This window comes from Aethina tumida, chromosome 2 (genome assembly GCF_024364675.1).
Source record: "Aethina tumida isolate Nest 87 chromosome 2, icAetTumi1.1, whole genome shotgun sequence".
Lineage (NCBI taxonomy): Eukaryota > Metazoa > Arthropoda > Insecta > Coleoptera > Nitidulidae > Aethina > Aethina tumida.
This window is the reverse complement of record NC_065436.1, coordinates 2,988,590-3,006,203: the sequence shown is the minus strand read 5'-3', so window position 1 is coordinate 3,006,203 and position 17,614 is coordinate 2,988,590. Positions and strand designations below refer to the sequence as shown.

The window sequence follows — 17,614 nt, the reverse complement described above, 5'->3', positions numbered from 1 at the left end:
ATCTACATACCATTTTATATTATTACGTGTAAAAAGCATTTAAAATAAAACCGTTTTATTTTAATGGTATAAATTTAAATGTCTTATATTGTTTCAAAAATATTCTAAATTATTCCAAACTGCTGTACATGATTTTTTTTTAGTTTTCTTACATAATTGTTTTGTATTATTACAAAAAATATTTTTATTTTATTGGAAATATATCATGGAAAATTAAAATATTGGCGCCTTCCTCAAAATTAAAATTTTGGCGGATGCGCCATATTTCTACCGAATTACCTACTTGTTTTAATTTCAATAAGATTATAGAAGAAATTCACCTTATTGACACTTTTGGGGCTTATCAGATAAATAAAACAACTAAATTTACTAATAATTAATATATTTTGTTTATAATATTATTCAAAATTCAATTTATAAGAAAATTAACACGAAATTTATTATTTTTCTATTTGTGAATATTTCATAAATTATATACTTAGGTAAGGTTACATGTCACAAATATTGGCCATTACGCAATATTTCCACCAATTAGTTTTTACAGAATCTACATACCATTTTATATTATTACGTGTAAAAAGCATTTAAAATAAAACCGTTTTATTTTAATGGTATAAATTTAAATTTCTTATATTGTTTAAAAAATATTCTAAATTATTCCAAACTGCTGTACATGAATTTTTTTTCAGTTTTCTTATATAATTGTTTTATATTGACACTTTTTGAATTTATTATATAAATAAAATGGGATCATTCGAGAAAAATTAAATTATAAACACTTTTTGGTTCATTTTTATTGTAACTCAGTTTGAAAATAATTATATAATAAAAAAATGGACACAACATTTTTATGTACATATATAATCATCCCCTCAGGAAAAAAATAAAAATTAAACATAATATATATTTGATGGAATAAGTCCTTTGAAGAGGTCGAAAAAATATAATGAGGCCTTCGTTACGTCCCGTGTACGAGTCGCATCAAAGTGAACAGGAGCCGAAACCTCACAATTAGGCTGGTGCGGATGAATCGATGAAATAATTTAGGAAACACATCCGCCAAGTGTGTAATTACGCTGCCGCGTTTTCGAGTGTGGGACAAGGGACGAAGCGGAGAGAGGAGAAAAAAAAAGAAAAGTAATCACGGTCCATAATTTATAAGCATTCCTGGCCTCTTTGAATTTCAAAGGCAGACATCATCATTTCAGACTCGAAACAAAGTTGTTTTAGAAGTCCTCTCTCGCATTTCTCGGCGATATGTAAACTTTTCCAACTTTTCCCTGTGCCGCATAAAGACTCCACTGTTGAGCACGAACTTTTTTGTGGCTGGGATTCCATGTAAACAGATTCACCCCTCCGATATGAAGTCGCTGCTGAATTATGAATTGCGGTTTTTCGCGTTTTTACACGTTAATGATCCGGCGCGTCGTTCCGCTTTTCTTTAATAAAATTACGCCTTTCTACCTGTCTCGATTGTCATTTTGGAAACGTGGGTAATATATTTATTATCTCGTTCGTTTTATTTGCACGAATAATATTGAGTCTACTATTGTAATGAGGTGCTCCAATGGAGTCCCCCATGGAAGAATTTAATTTATTTTCAGCTGGGATCTTTCAGTTATGCAACTTTATTTGATTTGTAATTTACAATTTTCAATGACTTCATGTATTATACACATTTTGTGGATTTCGTAAATTTTATACATTTGTATATTCCTTAGAATTGTAAATTTATAGATTTTATACAATTTATAACTTGTACAATTTATGTAATAAAGTTTATTGAATCTTTAAATTCTAATACATAAAATAAATCTATAAAATATATAAAATGTATAAAATGTATAAAATGTATAAAATGTATAAAATGTATAAAATGTATAAAATCTATAAAATATATAAAATGTATAAAATGTATAAAATGTATAAAATGTATAAAATGTATAAAATCTATAAAATCTATAAAATATATAAAATGTATAAAATGTATAAAATGTATAAAATGTATAAAATGTATAAAATGTATAAAATGTATAAAATGTATAAAATCTATAAAATCTATAAAATCTATAAAATCTATAAAATCTATAAAATCTATAAAATCTATAAAATCTATAAAATCTATAAAATCTATAAAATCTATAAAATCTATAAAATCTATAAAATCTATAAAATCTATAAAATCTATAAAATCTATAAAATCTATAAAATCTATAAAATCTATAAAATCTATAAAATCTATAAAATCTATAAAATCTATAAAATCTATAAAATCTATAAAATCTATAAAATCTATAAAATCTATAAAATCTATAAAATCTATAAAATCTATAAAATCTATAAAATCTATAAAATCTATAAAATCTATAAAATCTATAAAATCTATAAAATCTATAAAATCTATAAAATCTATAAAATCTATAAAATCTATAAAATCTATAAAATCTATAAAATCTATAAAATCTATAAAATCTATAAAATCTATAAAATCTATAAAATCTATAAAATCTATAAAATCTATAAAATCTATAAAATCTATAAAATCTATAAAATCTATAAAATCTATAAAATCTATAAAATCTATAAAATCTATAAAATCTATAAAATCTATAAAATCTATAAAATCTATAAAATCTATAAAATCTATAAAATCTATAAAATCTATAAAATCTATAAAATCTATAAAATCTATAAAATCTATAAAATCTATAAAATCTATAAAATCTATAAAATCTATAAAATCTATAAAATCTATAAAATCTATAAAATCTATCAAATCTATCAAATCTATCAAATCTATCAAATCTATCAAATCTATAAAATCTATAAAATCTATAAAATCTATCAAATCTATCAAATCTATCAAATCTATCAAATCTATCAAATCTATCAAATCTATAAAATCTATCAAATCTATCAAATCTATCAATCAAATCTATCAAATCTATCAATCAAATCTATCAAATCTATCAAATCTATCAAATCTATCAAATCTACCAAATCTATCAAATCTGTGAAATTGTAAAATCTGTAAAGTCTATAAAATCTGTAAAATCTGTAAAGTCTATAAAATCTGTAAAATCTTAAACTTTTATAGATAAAATCTGTATTCTCTGTAAAATCTGTAAAGTTTCAACATAAAAATGGTCCATTTGTTCAAATTGTGTAAATTCTGTAAATTCTATACATTCTGTAAATTCTGTAAATTCTGTAAATTCTGTAAATTCTGTAAATTCTGTAAATTCTATAAATTCTGTAAATTCTGTAAATTCTGTAAATTCTGTAAATTCTGTAAATTCTGTAAATTCTGTAAATTCTGTAAATTCTGTAAATTCTGTAAATTCTGTAAATTCTGTAAATTCTGTAAATTCTGTAAATTCTGTAAATTCTGTAAATTCTGTAAATTCTGTAAATTCTGAAAATTCTGTAAATTCTGAAAAATTTGAAGATTCTGTAAATTCTTTAAATTCTGTAAATTCTGTAAATTCTGTAAATTCTGTAAATTCTGTAAATTCTGTAAATTCTGTAAATTCTGTAAATTCTGTAAATTCTGTAAATTCTGTAAATTCTGTAACTTCTGTAAATTCTGTAAATTTTGTAAATTCTGAAAATTCTGTAAAATCTATGAAATCTGTAAAATCAATAAAATCTGTAAAATCTGTAAAATTTATAAAATATGTATAATCTCTAAAAATATGTGAAATCTGTAAAATCTATAAAATCTGTAAAATTTTTAAAATTTGTAAAATCTGTATAATTTATAAAATCTGTAATATCCGTAAAATCTGAAATATCTGTAAATTCTACAAAATTTGTAAAATCTTAAACTTTTATAGATATAGTCTGTATAGCTGTAAAATCTATAAAGTTTTAAAATAAAAATGGTCCATTTGTTCAAATTGTTATCCATTCAGTATATTACTATTAATATTATTCAATCAAACTCTCTACTTAAAAACTAAAGTTGTTTCTTCTGTAAAGCACATAAAAATAATTAATTATCTTTTTTATATTAAAAACTCTCGGTGAGAAACGTTCATATGGTTCAACATTATGCACTTTATAATAAAGTGGGGCCTTGTCTAAAAAGAAATTTGATTAATTACAAGGAGGTGTTCATAGAACTTTCAGTATTAAGTAAATAGTCTAAGAAGTAGGGCAGATCCTTCTAGTAATTTAATTTAATTTTCTAAAATTATCTATAATTACCACTATGTGTTGGGGCAGAAGGTAAGAATTAACAATAGTATGTATAATAACAAAGTTAAGACTCCAAATTGATTAAAAGTATATAATTGAGTTAGAAGTTTAGTACATTTAAATTAAACTTTAGTTTAAATTACAAAGTAACTATCTTAAACAGCATTAATTAAAGTTCCTCTTTGTACACAAAACTACTAAATAATAACATGGCTTCATTTTATTCCAATAATTTTTATTACTCTGGATGGAAAAATGTAAAAGTACGTAATAAACTGGCTCATAATAAATTCACAATCAATTCCACAAGCGGAAAATTACGATTTCTATGAAGTTGCAAATAAATATTAACAACCTCAACTCCCTGACCCAGATTTTCACTTTCTGTTATGTTAACTTCTTCGATTTTTCATGCACCATTTATTATTTTTACTCTAACTTATTATTTTATTCTCATATTTTATTGCTTCTCAAAAGTTGGTGGACGTAAGCTCAGCTTCCACCTTTGAAAACTTTTTACAGCCTTGGTGTTTGTTGTACAGGAAATTAAAGGAACTAATTAATATTTTTATAGATAATTAAAAAGAGATTAAGGGGAATAGATTCTTTAAAGAGACTGGCAGAGTCAGATATTTAATACTTGATGGTTCAGTAATCTTTATATCATCCACGTTGATTTGATACAAAACTCCAAATCATTTAAAACCAGTCGAGTTTAGCTCTATCCCAACAAAAATCCATACAGTTCAAAGCTCATATTTCACTGTCTAATCTGGGATATTGCATTGACAAAACGTCGACAAGCACAGTATATGGCGTCCATAAAACAGCAATTTTTCGATGGGGGAACCTACGAAACTGATATCGGGAGCTGTAAAGCCACTGTCTTCTTGGCGATCCGGGTCGTGAAATATCCCATGTTTACAATATGCGCAGCTGGTCCTGACGAGATACGTCGGTTTCATAACCTGTTGGGTACGTTTAACCGGTGACGAGTCTCGATGAAAAATTCAATAAAACAACTTTCAAACTGGTCGGGGGATTTCACTGACAACGTAAACGGCTCCGACTGATGTATCTGCAAATGATTGGCAACTTAGTTTTGCTCATTTCCATCAGCTTCGATGGACTTGTTACTAATTAATATTAAATTTTTTATAATGAGTAATGTAACAACACAAATAATATATATTAACAAGTTGCTATATTTATGTCCACTGCTGTATATATATTATTTTTTATTTTTATTTGATCATCATAACATTAAATTTGGTTTATATCATCAATAATCAATAATTTTGATAAAGTCCCATTACAGAAAACTACATTAAGTGAGACAGAGTTCTGTATTAATGTCGTCCGCACGTGATGCTTCGTACGGTGACCGCGAGGTGTCGCTCCGCAACCGCAACCTAAAAACATTCAAATTAATGTAAATAAATGTCCTTTAACGGTGCAGGTGTCGCATTTTATCCGTCCGCTGCAAAACTACGTGTCCCAGACACCTTATAAATACGGCATCCTTTATATATATTATAATTTAAAGATTTGCACGCTCCTCCATTCCCCCGTCCTTCCCAACGGGATTTCTATCGTATAAAAGTTCCGTGTTAGCGGTATTTTTAAGGCGATCCGAGACGCCGCCCCGATACCTGCACAACGACGAACGTTAGGGGAGGACGAAATTGCTACGAGTTGGGGAACTAAGATAAACATGACAGACGGTTTCTTTAAATATATTTGCGTTTTATTGATGGCGCATCTACCAGCGCCGTCTCCAATAATCTGTTAAATTTATTCCTTTATTATGTTAACGCGGGCAATATCAGACAAAATAAGGGCGCTTTATCTACGTGGAAAGTGGGGAGAATATGTTAGGTGTGAATTCTAACACATGTGCGGTTGTTTACTGTTTATTCCGTTTTTGATATACAATGGGTATGGCCTCTCCAATTTGGGACTAGCATTTCTACTTAAATCAAATAAAAAATGGAAACATCCTCTTTGATGAAGTCTAATGGGGTTGGTCTTAAAGAGATGAATGATAAATAGCTGATTTGTAACTGATGAAAATGTATCAATCATTAAAAAAATATTAAGTCCCAAAAGACCGAGATGACAAGTCAACTGCCATTTTGGTGACTATAATTGTTCAAAAGTTCCTGAGTAAATTTAGATGAATGATGAATTCAAAATAGTCATTAAATTTGGTCTGTCAAATCTAGTTTTGAGACAGGCCATTTTTATCTTTTTATTTATTGACTTGTATACTTATCATGGAGACTTCTAAGGGATAAAAATGGTGCAGGCCTTAATGCTGAATCTGCATTAGAATATGACAATTTGTGACTATTATTCCTATTAATATTTTTGATATTTAAGACATAACAATTGATGTACAATGGGTATAGCTCCTCCAATATTTAACAAGCATTTCTACTTAAATCAATTAAAAAATGTAAACATTCTCTTTGATGGCAAGTCTAATGGAGATGGCCTTAAAGAAATGAATAATAAATAGCTGATTTATAACTAATGAAAATGTATCATTCATTACAAAAATATTAAGTCCCAGAAGACCGAGATGACAAGTCAACTGCCATTTTGGTGACTATAATTGTTCAAAAGTTCCTGAGTAAATTTAGAGTGATGAATTCAAAATAGTCATTAAATTTGGTCTGTCAAATCTAGTTTTGAGACAGGCTATTTTTATCTTTTTATTTCTTAACTTGTATACTTATTATGGAGACTGCTGAAGAATGAAAATGGTACAGGCCTTAATGCTGAATCTACATTAGAATATGACAATTTGTTACTATTATTCCTATTAATATTTTTGATATTTAAGACATAACAATTGATGTACAATGGGTGTAGCTCCTCCAATATTGAACAAGCATTTCTACTTAAACCAAATAAAAAATGGAAACATCCTCTTTGATGACAAGTCTAATGGAGATGGCCTTAAAATAATGAATAATAAATAGCAGATTTATAACTGATGAAAATGTATCATTCATTACAAAAATATTAAGTCCCAGAAGACCGAGATGACAAGTCAACTGCCATTTTGGTGCCTATAATTTTTTAAAAGTTCCTGAGTAAATTTAGAGTGCTAAATTCAAAATAGTCATTAAATTTGGTCTATCAAATCTAGTTTTGACACAGGCCATTTTTATTTCTTTATTTCTTAACTTGTATACTTATCATGGAGACTGCTGAAGAATGAAAATGGTACAGGCCTTAATGCTGAATCTACATTAGAATATGACAATTTGTGACTATTATTCCTATTAATATTTTTGATATTTAAGACATAACAATTGATGTACAATGAGTGTAGCTCCTCCAATATTGAACAAGCATTTCTACTTAAACCAAATAAAAAATGGAAACATCCTCTTTGATAACAAGTCTAATGGAGATGGCCTTAAAAAAATGAATAATAAATAGCAGATTTATAACTGATGAAAATGTATCATTCATTACAAAAATATTAAGTCCCAGAAGACCGAGATGACAAGTCAACTGCCATTTTGGTGCCTATAATTTTTTAAAAGTTCCTGAGTAAATTTAGAGTGCTAAATTCAAAATAGTCATTAAATTTGGTCTATCAAATCTAGTTTTGACACAGGCCATTTTTATTTCTTTATTTCTTAACTTGTATACTTATCATGGAGACTGCTGAAGAATGAAAATGGTACAGGCCTTAATGCTGAATCTACATTAGAATATGACAATTTGTGACTATTATTCCTATTAATATTTTTGATATTTAAGACATAACAATTGATGTACAATGAGTGTAGCTCCTCCAATATTGAACAAGCATTTCTACTTAAACCAAATAAAAAATGGAAACATCCTCTTTGATAACAAGTCTAATGGAGATGGCCTTAAAAAAATGAATAATAAATAGCAGATTTATAACTGATGAAAATGTATCATTCATTACAAAAATATTAAGTCCCAGAAGACCGAGATGACAAGTCAACTGCCATTTTGGTGCCTATAATTTTTTAAAAGTTCCTGAGTAAATTTAGAGTGCTAAATTCAAAATAGTCATTAAATTTGGTCTATCAAATCTAGTTTTGACACAGGCCATTTTTATTTCTTTATTTCTTAACTTGTATACTTATCATGGAGACTGCTGAAGAATGAAAATGGTACAGGCCTTAATGCTGAATCTACATTAGAATATGACAATTTGTGACTATTATTCCTATTAATATTTTTGATATTTAAGACATAACAATTGATGTACAATGGGTGTAGCTCCTCCAATATTGAACAAGCATTTCTACTTAAACCAAATAAAAAATGGAAACATCCTCTTTGATGACAAGTCTAATGGAGATGGCCTTAAAAAAATGAATAATAAATAGCAGATTTATAACTGATGAAAATGTATCATTCATTACAAAAATATTAAGTCCCAGAAGACCGAGATGACAAGTCAACTGCCATTTTGGTGCCTATAATTTTTTAAAAGTTCCTGAGTAAATTTAGAGTGCTAAGTTCAAAATAGTCATTAAATTTGGTCTATCAAATCTAGTTTTGAGACAGGCCACTTTTATTTTTTTATTTCTTAACTTGTATACTTATTATGGTAAACTGCTGAAGGGTGAAAATGGTACAAGCCTTAATGCTGAATCTACATTAGAATATAACAATTTGTGTCTATTATTCCTATAAATATTTCTGATATTAAAGTCATAAGAATTGTACAATGGGTATAGTTCCTCCAATATTGAACTAGCATTTTTTAAGTCTAATGGAGATGGTCTTAAACAGATGAATGTTAAGTAGCTGATTTATAACTGACGAATATGTACCATCCATTGGGAAATTGATTCTATCTGTAGTTGACAAAATGTTAAAAAAGCTAAAAGAAATATTCTATCTTTATAAAATTTAAATATGTAGACTAGTATAATAAAATATATTCATAATTATATGAAACATGTTTGTTGAGCTTTTTTAAAAGACTATAATAAACCTGCACAACTGTCACTGAATTGAATGAAAGTTGAACAAAGCACTTATCATCTTCGTACCACCTGGAAAATAAAAATCATATATCAGTAGAGCAATTATAATTAAACTAGACCTTCATTCGAATAGCGTTTAATGTGACCTTATCAGATCGTAACAAGCTACAACTGGCAACATATACCAAGTAATTTCCTCTTATTGCGACAATTTTCTGTCGCTGCATTTTAAGTGTGTACCAATTTATGCCGACATTTACGATGCACACGCCGAAACTAACAACCCACGTTGACTCCTGTTGCAGAACGGCACTTACGGATGCTCGTCGCTCTGTCCCCAAGAGCACATCTCTCCCAGAGGAAACTGTCAGCACCCGCGCCTAGTCGAAGTCCCGGGACAGTGCTGTCGGGAATGGATGTGCGACAGCCAGACTGGTATGTGAACGAATATCATTATGATTTACATTTCATGTTTGCTTAACGATCACACGTGCTGTTCCCTTCCGCACAAGAAGAAGACCTTATTTCCACCTTGCTGAAGTTGCTCAACCACACATTTTTCTATTTTAAAAATCCAGTTTTGTGTTTTGTGCAGTTTGAATTTAATATAAATTATTTTTCATGTGCACAAAGTTGAATTAAAACACAATTGTCGACTCCATCCAAGTGAGGCAATCACGTGGCCTATATTAAATTTGTTTATTTCGAATTTAGTTTTAGCGCCGAGTGAAAAGGCCGACTCGAACAAATAAAACTTTTAATTAGTTTCAACAATTAAATTTTTGTAACCGAACGGTTTTCAAACAAGTGGAGGTGATCTATTATGAACTAAAGTTTTAATGAAAAGCACATTGGAATGAAAAGCCGGATAATTGAAGTTTTTAATAAACAGGCGCATTGTTCAGTTATTATTCGTTTGTTTGTTCATTTTAAGTTTGTATCATGTACGTGATGTGAACTTTATTAACATTTAATGGCTAATGTGTAACCATCAGCAATTACAGTTCGATAATGTAGTTGAAAGTAATGCGTAAACAGTCAAACTGGCAACGGAATTAATTAAATTATTGTGTAATAATTAAACGTAATCAATAAACAATTTTATCAAATACTGTGCACACTACACTGTATTTTAAAATGCTAATGTTTCATCTATTTATATTTGAATAATTCATATATTTTACGTTCAAAGTGAAAGTAAATATTACTGTGAAGTAAGCAGTTAAGAAAACAATATTTTTTCTTGCCCTTTTTTAAAGTTTTATAACTGTCATAGGGTCTAGAGGTATAAAAAAGTGTTAGAAACTTAGTTAATTGTATACAAATCCTTTAAGGAAATTGTATACAACATTTCATGAAGTTTCACTAATTGTATACAAAACAAGTTTCTTAAAACAACTTTCTTGTTTCACGAGAGTTTTGTGTGTGTGTGTGTTTTGAATAAATTTTTAACTGTATAAATTATATATAAAATTATCTATAAAACAGTCCTTGTTCTATACAGAAATGTTGGAGACGTCTGAAATTGCCTAAATTCAATACAAAAGTGCTACTGAAGTTTTTTAATTGACCTAATTGTATATAGGACTTTTAAAGAAGTTTAAAACTGTATAAATTGATTAAAATATTGTCTATAAAATTTCACAATTCTTTGCATTGTATACAGAACCCTTTGAGAAGTTTGAAACTGTATACAGTGAATAAAATATTGTTAACAAAAACTATTGACAGTCTTTGTTCTATACAAAAATATTAGAGACGTCTGAAATTGCCTAAATTCAATACAAAAGTGCTACTAAAGTTTTTTAATTGTCCTAATTGTATATAGAACTTTAAAAGAAGTTTAAAACTGTATGAATTGAGTAAAATATTGCTTATAAATTTTCACAACTCTTTGCATTGTATACAGAACCCTTTGAGAAGTTTCAAACTGTATACAGTGAATAAAATATTGTTAACAAAAATTATTGAGTCTTTGTTCTATACAGAAATGTTGGAGACGTCTGAAATTGCCTAAATTCAATACAATATCTTTTAAAGAAGTTTAAAACTGTATAAATTGAGTAAAATATTGTCTATAAAATTCCAAACTCTTTGCATTGTATACAGAACTCTTTGAAAAGTTTTAAACTGTATACAGTGAATAAAATATTGTTAACAAAAATTATTGACAGTCCTTATTCTATACAGAAATGTGGAGACGTCTGAAATTGCCTAAATTCTATACAAAAGTGCTACTAAAGATTTTTAATTGTCCTAATTGTATATAGAACTTTTAAAGAAGTTTAAAACTGTATAAATTGAGTAAAATATTATCTATAAAATTTCACAACTATTTGCATTGTATACAGAATCCTTTAAGAAGTTTTAAACTGTATACAGTGAATAAAATATTATTAACAAAAACTATTGACAGTCCTTGTTCTATACAGAAATGTTGGAGACGTCTGAAATTGCCTAAATTCAATACAAAAGTGCTACTAAAGTTTTTTAATTGTCCTAATTGTATATAGAACTTTTAAAGAAGTTTAAAACTGTATAAATTGAGTAAAATATTGTCTATAAAATTTCACAACTCTTTTCTTTGTATACAGAACCCTTTGAGAAGTTTGAAACTGTATACAGTGAATATAATATTGTCAACAAAAATTTTTGGCAGTCCTTATTCTATACAGAAATGTTGGAGAAGTCTGAAATTGCCTAAATTCAATACAAAAGTGCTACTAAAGTTTTTTAATTGTCCTAATTGTATATAGAACTTTTAAAGAAGTTTAAAACTGTATAAATTGAGTAAAATATTGTCTATAAAATTTCACAACTCTTTTCTTTGTATACAGAACCCTTTGAGAAGTTTGAAACTGTCTACAGTGAATATAATATTGTCAACAAAAATTATTGACAGTCCTTATTCTATACAGAAATGTTGGAGACGTCTGAAATTGCCTAAATTCAATACAAAAGTGCTACTAAAGTTTTTTAATTGTCCTCATTGTATATAGAACTTTTAAAGAAGTTTAAAACTGTATAAATTGACTAAAATATTGCTTATAAAATTTCACAACTCTTTGCATTGTACACAGAACCCTTTGAGAAGTTTGAAACTGTATACAGTGAATAAAATATTATTAACAAAAACTATTGACAGTCCTTGTTCTATACAGAAATGTTGGAGACGTCTGAAATTGCCTAAATTCAATACAAAAGTGCAACTAAAGTTTTTTAATTGTCCTAATTGTATATAGAACTTTTAAAGAAGTTTAAAACTGTATAAATTGAGTAAAATATTATCTATAAAATTTCACAACTATTTGCATTGTATACAGAATCCTTTAAGAAGTTTTAAACTGTATACAGTGAATAAAATATTATTAACAAAAACTATTGACAGTCCTTGTTCTATACAGAAATGTTGGAGACGTCTGAAATTGCCTAAATTCAATACAAAAGTGCTACTAAAGTTTTTTAATTGTCCTAATTGTATATAGAACTTTTAAAGAAGTTTAAAACTGTATAAATTGAGTAAAATATTGTCTATAAAATTTCACAACTCTTTTCTTTGTATACAGAACTCTTTGAGAAGTTTGAAACTGTATACAGTGAATATAATATTGTCAACAAAAATTATTGACAGTCCTTATTCTATACAGAAATGTTGGAGAAGTCTGAAATTGCCTAAATTCAATACAAAAGTGCTACTAAAGTTTTTTAATTGTCCTAATTGTATATAGAACTTTTAAAGAAGTTTAAAACTGTATAAATTGAGTAAAATATTGTCTATAAAATTTCACAACTCTTTTCTTTGTATACAGAACCCTTTGAGAAGTTTGAAACTGTCTACAGTGAATATAATATTGTCAACAAAAATTATTGACAGTCCTTATTCTATACAGAAATGTTGGAGACGTCTGAAATTGCCTAAATTCAATACAAAAGTGCTACTAAAGTTTTTTAATTGTCCTCATTGTATATAGAACTTTTAAAGAAGTTTAAAACTGTATAAATTGACTAAAATATTGCTTATAAAATTTCACAACTCTTTGCATTGTACACAGAACCCTTTGAGAAGTTTGAAACTGTATACTGTGAATAATATATTGTTAACAAAAACTAATAACTGTCCTTGTTCTATAAAAAGTTGTTAGAGATGCCTGAAATTGACTAAATTCAATATAAAAGTGCTACAAAACTTTTTTAATTGTATTAATTGAATATAAAATTTTTAAAGAAGTTTGTATACAAAACTTATATAAGTTTGATACATATTCAAAGAGAAAAGATACAAAATTGTTTAAATTTTTCACTTCGGTATCCATAGTTAATCTCCCAATCTAATAAATACAAAATGATCAAATCAAATGATTATCAATCGACTAATTGGAACATTCCGCAAATCCATAAATCACCGCTGACCACACAGCCAGTTGGCGATGTCTCATTAACAATTGCGTCCGTCATTTTAGCAGAGCAGCCGCCCTCGTGCCAGCCGTCGTTCTCGCGATGGTCGGCGTGCAGCAGCACGTGCGGCTCCGGTCTGTCGTCGCGACGCTCCAATCTGAACGCACGCTGTCAGCCGGCCACCGAGACCAGGATCTGTCAGACACGCAGGTGTCAGGACACCCAGCTGCCGCCCGCCAACGATCACCACAACAGGCAACACCACCTCAGGGTAAGTAACTACCTAATTTCTTACCATTTATGTGATCAATTTTCTCTCAGTACTAAACTGAAGTAAAAAACAAATGTATTACCTCAAAATAATATTCTTTGAAGTGGATTCTGAAGAGTCAAAGAGGAAAAACAAATAAATATAAAGATTACGGTGTCACAGGAACTGAATCTTGTTGTAACATGAACTTCCAAATCAACCGTAAACATCCTGTAAACATCTGAATATACGGTAGAAAAATTTTATAAATTACCGTTCTAAAATGAAACGTCCCGAATGCGAAAAAAAGGGACCGATTCGGCTGTTTTATTTTCATAAAAGTTTTACATCCCAACACGTCTCTATGTAGGCGTGATGCGTTGAATATTTAACAAACATTTGATACGTTTGACGCCGAAATCCGAAGTGAAAAAATCACCGTCGTTCTTGTTTTCAAGTAATATACACACAAAATCCATTTACATTACACTAATCTATTTTTAAATTCGTTCACTTTTTTCGTTGCGATATTTGATTTGCGGCTTTGATAATGCGACAAAAGGAAGGGGAAAATGTGGTTTTGTCAGGAGCTATTTTTTGGGCTGGCATATTCAAACTGAAATGTGCTTTGAAGTCGTTTTTATCGCATAAAACCAAATTTCCACTATTGTATTTTATCCGGTTATTTAATTATAAGGTTTGTTTATTATGTTTTACTAAATTTACTTTGGAAGGTAATTTTAATTATGCAAAAAATCAATGGTAACCTAATTATTGTACAAAAACAATTTAAAATGATTTGGTTTAAAAGAGTTAATTAAACTCATTTCAAAAATATCCTGGAACAAACTGTAGTTAAATCAGAAATAACAATAACATTAATTTCAAAGAATTAATATGATTTATATACAAAACTATTAAGGAAGTTTAAAACTCTAAAATATATACAAAATATTCCAAAAATTATACAATTATTTTAATTGTATAAAGATTTATTGAAGAAGTTTGAAAAGGGCAGAATTAAAACAAATTTATTATAAAGCTTTTCTACTTACATAACTTTCTTAAATATATACAGAACTATTAATAAAGTTGAAACTTCTTAAGCATACCCAGATTAGAACTGTTTAAGTAATATACAAACTATTAAGAAAGTTTAAAAGTGTATAAACTGTTAAGTTGAAAACTATACATACTGTCTAAATTTTATCCAGAATTATTTATAATGTTTCAGAACTTCCTTCATTGTATAAAAAGTTGTTATGGAATTTTAAAACTTTCAAAATGATATAAAAATTGTTTTAAAAGTAAAACCTCTCAAAAAAGTTTGGATCTATCAAAATTATAAACAAAATTGCTTATAAAGTTTATTCACTAATTGTGTATAAAAATGTGTTAAAAGTTACACAACATTCTTAAACTTACCCAGAATTGAAAGGGAAGATTAAAACTATTAAGTTGGAAACTATACATACTGTATAAATTTTATCCAGAATTATTTATAATGTTTCAGAACTTTCTTCATTGTATAAAAAGTTGTTATTAAATGTTAAAACTTTCAAAATGATATAAAAGTTGTTTTAGGAGTAAAAACTCTTAAAAAAGTTTGGAACTATCAAAATTAGAAACAAAATTGCTTATAAAGTTTATTGACTAATTGTGTATAAAAATGTGTTGAAAGTTACACAACATTCTTAAACTTACCCAGAATTGAAAAGGAAGATTAAAACTGTTTAAGTAATATACAAACTATTAGAAAAGTTTAAAACTGTCTAAACTGTTAAGTTGGAAACTGTACTGTCTAAATTTTATCCAGAACTATTTATAATGTTTCAGAACTTTCTTCATTGTATAAAAAGTTGTTATTAAATGTTAAAACTTTCAAAATGGTATAAAAGTTGTTTTAGGAGTAAAAACTCTTAAAAAAGTTTGGAACTATCAAAATTATAAACAAAATTGCTTATAAAGTTTATTGACTAATTGTGTATAAAAATGTGTTGAAAGTTACACAACATTCTTAAACTTACCCAGAATTGAAAAGGAAGATTAAAACTGTTTAAGTAATATACAAACTATTAGAAAAGTTTAAAACTGTCTAAACTGTTAAGTTGGAAACTGTACTGTCTAAATTTTATCCAGAACTATTTATAATGTTTCAGAACTTTCTTCATTGTATAAAAAGTTGTTATGAAATGTTAAAACTTTCAAAATGATATAAAAGTTGTTTTAGGAGTAAAAACTCTTAAAAAAGTTTGGAACTATCAAAATTAGAAACAAAATTGCTTCTAAAGTTTATTCACTAATTGTGTATAAAAATGTGTTGAAAGTTACACAACATTCTTAAACTTACCCAGAATTGAAAAGGAAGATTAAAACTGTTTAAGTATTATACAAACTACTAAGAAAGTTTAAAAGTGTCTAAACTGTTTAGTTGGAAACTATACTGTCTAAATTTTATCCAGAATTATTTATAATGTTTCACAACTTCCTTCATTGTATAAAAAGTTGTTATGAAATCTTAAAACTTTCAAAATTATATAAAAGTTGTTTTAGGAGTAAAAACGCTTTGGAACTATCAAAATTATAAACAAAATTGCTTATAAAATTTATTCACTAATTCCACATAATACTATTATAAAACTTTAAAGATATATGTATATATATATATATATATATATATATATATATATATTATAAAAAAGTTTTGGAAGTTGCACAACATTCTTAAACTTACCCAGATTGGAAAGGAAAGTTACCACAGGAAAGGAAGGTTATAACTATTAAGAAAGTTTGAAACTGTTGAAATTATAAGAAACAGGTTTATACAGTTCCTCAACTTCACACATTTCTTAAATATATACAAAACTATTAAATTGGAAACTATACTATTTAAAATGTATTCAGAATTGGGAACTTAATTGTATAAAGAGTTGTTATGAAACTTTAAAACATTCAAAATGCTTCATTAATTATACATAAATGTATAAATTGTATAAAAAATCTTTTCAAAAATACACAAAATTGGTAAGGAAGGTTAAAACTGTAAAACTATATACAAACTGTTAAGATAGTTTTAAACTGTCTAAATTATAATAAATTAGTTTATACTGATTATTAACTTCCTTAAATCTATACAGATTTGAATTGGAAACTGTACTGTTTAAATTGTATTCAATATTAGTTACCAAGTTTCAGGACTCTTTTAATTGTATAAAGAGTTGTTATACGAGTTTTTAACATACAAAAATGATACAAAACTTGTTTTAGAATTCGAAACTCTTAAGAAATTTTGAAATTGTCAGAATTATGACAAACTGGTTTATACAGTTCTTCGACTTTCTGTTTCTCTTCTGATTAAATTGAATCCAATATTATTTATAAAGTTTCAGGGCTGTTTTAATTGTATAAAGAGTTATTGTGAAAATTGAATGTTTTTAAAATTACACAACTTAAATTTACATAAAACTCTTATGAAATAAATTAAATTATTATGTACAAAATTGCTTATAAAATTCTCCACTCTTTTAATTAAGTTGCTTAACTTTTTCAACAATTTTAATTATATATACAACAATAAATAATGTTTAAAATTGTGTATATTGTATATAAAATTGTTCATAAAGTTTATCAAGTTATTCAACTTTATACAATAATAATTAAGCTAATAATAAACATCATTTATTTTGATTTGTATTCTGAAAACTGAGAAGTATAAAACTATTAAAACTATATGCAGTTTATCAGCCCCAAAACAATCTTAATTCTGCACATAACTATT

The 17,614-nt window shown here is 27.2% G+C and overlaps 1 protein-coding gene across 1 annotated transcript in view; it reads left to right on the top strand.

Annotated features, from left to right (window-relative positions):
* LOC109598845 (CCN family member 4) overlaps window positions 1–17,614 on the top strand; it is a 170,122-nt gene that overhangs the window by 138,403 nt on the left and 14,105 nt on the right. The window contains exons 5-6 of the mRNA XM_049962381.1: window positions 9,497–9,626; window positions 13,652–13,857. Coding sequence (XP_049818338.1) covers window positions 9,497–9,626; window positions 13,652–13,857 — 336 coding nt within the window. The remainder of the gene's footprint in view (window positions 1–9,496; window positions 9,627–13,651; window positions 13,858–17,614) is intronic.